Consider the following 1,935-nt stretch of genomic DNA (forward strand, 5'->3'; position numbering starts at 1 on the left):
ATGAAAAGAATACTTATGAGGGTCTGTAAATGTAACAGATAGATTTCTGAGTGTCCATTTACCAGACTTCAGATGCATGGTTTGGTTTCACTCCGTGTGTTTATGAAGGTCTTACCTGGTCAGAGATTCTCTGAGCGGCTTCTTTGGGGTCGTGGCATTGGTTGATTACGTTGCAGATCTCCTGACTGTTCATGATGAAGTTAACACCGTCTGTGGTCAGCGCCAGGAAAGAGTCGTGGGCATGGTGCAACTGAGGACAAGGCAAGCTATATTTAGAAAGATGTCTAACTTTGATTTATGAGGAATAAGAAAAACACATTGAAGGGACAATACATTTATTCAAAAGAGAACCAAAATAAAATCCTTAAATAACATCTTATATATAATAACCAATTTTACAGACTCCTTATTGACAAGTTGAGGTAATTTATTTGGTTATAAATCCGTATGTATTTAGTAAAAAGTTGCTTCAAACCCCTCTTTTAAAAACCCACCGTCATCCTTTTGGTTTCCGGCTCAGCAATGACCCCAGTGTTCTTCAGGTCAAAGTCTCCGATGCTGCGCGTCATGGCCAGCCTGCCGTTAACGTTCGACTGTCCCAGACTGTTCCAGGTTATAAAACCTCCACTTTTCTTTATCCTAGAGGAAGAGGCGCACACAGAAAAGTACTCGATTGACAGAGATGTAGTATTAAAAAGATAAACAGATGCTTTTTTATTAAACAGCTACATCTCCATAACACCAGAGACAGTTTTAAAAAACAAATACAACAGATATACTGGGTTGTACTAAAAGGGAGTATGCAGATTTCCACAAGGATTAAGAACTTTAGAAAGCCTAAATACTTCATATTGGGTTTTAAGTTGGACAGTTTAGTATCCCCCCCTACACAGACTATATCACCCCTTGCTGCTAAATACCAACAAACTATGTGCAATATATATAGATGCCGTTAATAACTGTGTAATATACACCTGGCTGCTAAGTCCTTAGAACAGTTACAGGATGTGTATTTTTTTTTTAATTATGTAACTTAGAATTTTTTATTATATCATAATTTAGTACTTTTTTTTTAATGCATGGCAAATATTTAACATATGTAACATTAAGCTGTCTGTGGCTCTAACTACGCACATTTCCCCTCCGTGGGACTAATAAAGGTATTCTGATTCCTGGATTGCATCACAGATAAAAGTTTATTTACTCCCATTTCGGGATAAATTATGGCAAAAACGTTTTCTTAAAAGCCCTGCAAACAGTCGTTTTCATTTATACTGGCTGATACTGCAATCTACTTTAAATCGGTAGTTATGTAGAAATGATGTGAGGTAATGATACGTTTGATATAGAATAGAATTGGGAGGGATGAAACCCTCTTTACTGGTCACACACGCAGAGCACACAGCACACACACACAGTGAAATGTGTTCTCTGCATTTAACCCATCCTAGTACTAGGAGTCTAGTACTATGAGCAGCGGGTAGCTATTGTACAGCGCCCGGGCCCGTACATAAGTCTACACCGCTGATAAACGGCCCCTTAAATGACAAACTTTGCAGTGCCGATAAGCTCTCCTCACCTCTCTTTCTCGTCCTCCTCTCAGGAGTGTGGTCGACAGTGAGTTTAAACGCTGCCCTTTGCGGCACAGCATGGCGGCGCTGTCTCCCACACTGCCCCCCACCACGGCTCGATGCCGTCCCTCGCAGGGCCACGGTGGTAGGTGGTGCCTGCATTCATCTACCGAGACAAAATAAGGGTCACATTAGATGGTGGATACTTGCCATAAATAAACATGTAAAGCCAAAAAAGGCACTGTTTCACATTGGTCACATCATATTCATCACTATGGTGTTATCTCACACATCACATCCACACCTAAACTATGACCACGATGAGTGGGGGTCATCAGAGGGCCTGAGATTAACACAGTAAACA

General features: G+C 40.7%; 1 protein-coding gene across 1 annotated transcript in view; it reads right to left on the minus strand.

Moving 5' to 3' along the window:
- Positions 1-549: 549 nt before the first annotated feature.
- The window catches only part of LOC104941712 (protein phosphatase 1K, mitochondrial-like), a 15,578-nt gene continuing 14,192 nt past the window's right edge, over positions 550-1,935 (minus strand). The window contains 4 exon segments of the mRNA XM_010766845.1: positions 550-639; positions 1,580-1,595; positions 1,598-1,633; positions 1,636-1,736. Of these exon segments, the coding sequence (XP_010765147.1) occupies positions 635-639; positions 1,580-1,595; positions 1,598-1,633; positions 1,636-1,736 (158 nt within the window). The 3' untranslated portion in view covers positions 550-634.

The sequence above is a fragment of the Notothenia coriiceps genome, unplaced genomic scaffold (genome assembly GCF_000735185.1).
Source record: "Notothenia coriiceps isolate Sejong01 unplaced genomic scaffold, NC01 NC01_scaffold00003769, whole genome shotgun sequence".
Taxonomy (NCBI): domain Eukaryota; kingdom Metazoa; phylum Chordata; class Actinopteri; order Perciformes; family Nototheniidae; genus Notothenia; species Notothenia coriiceps.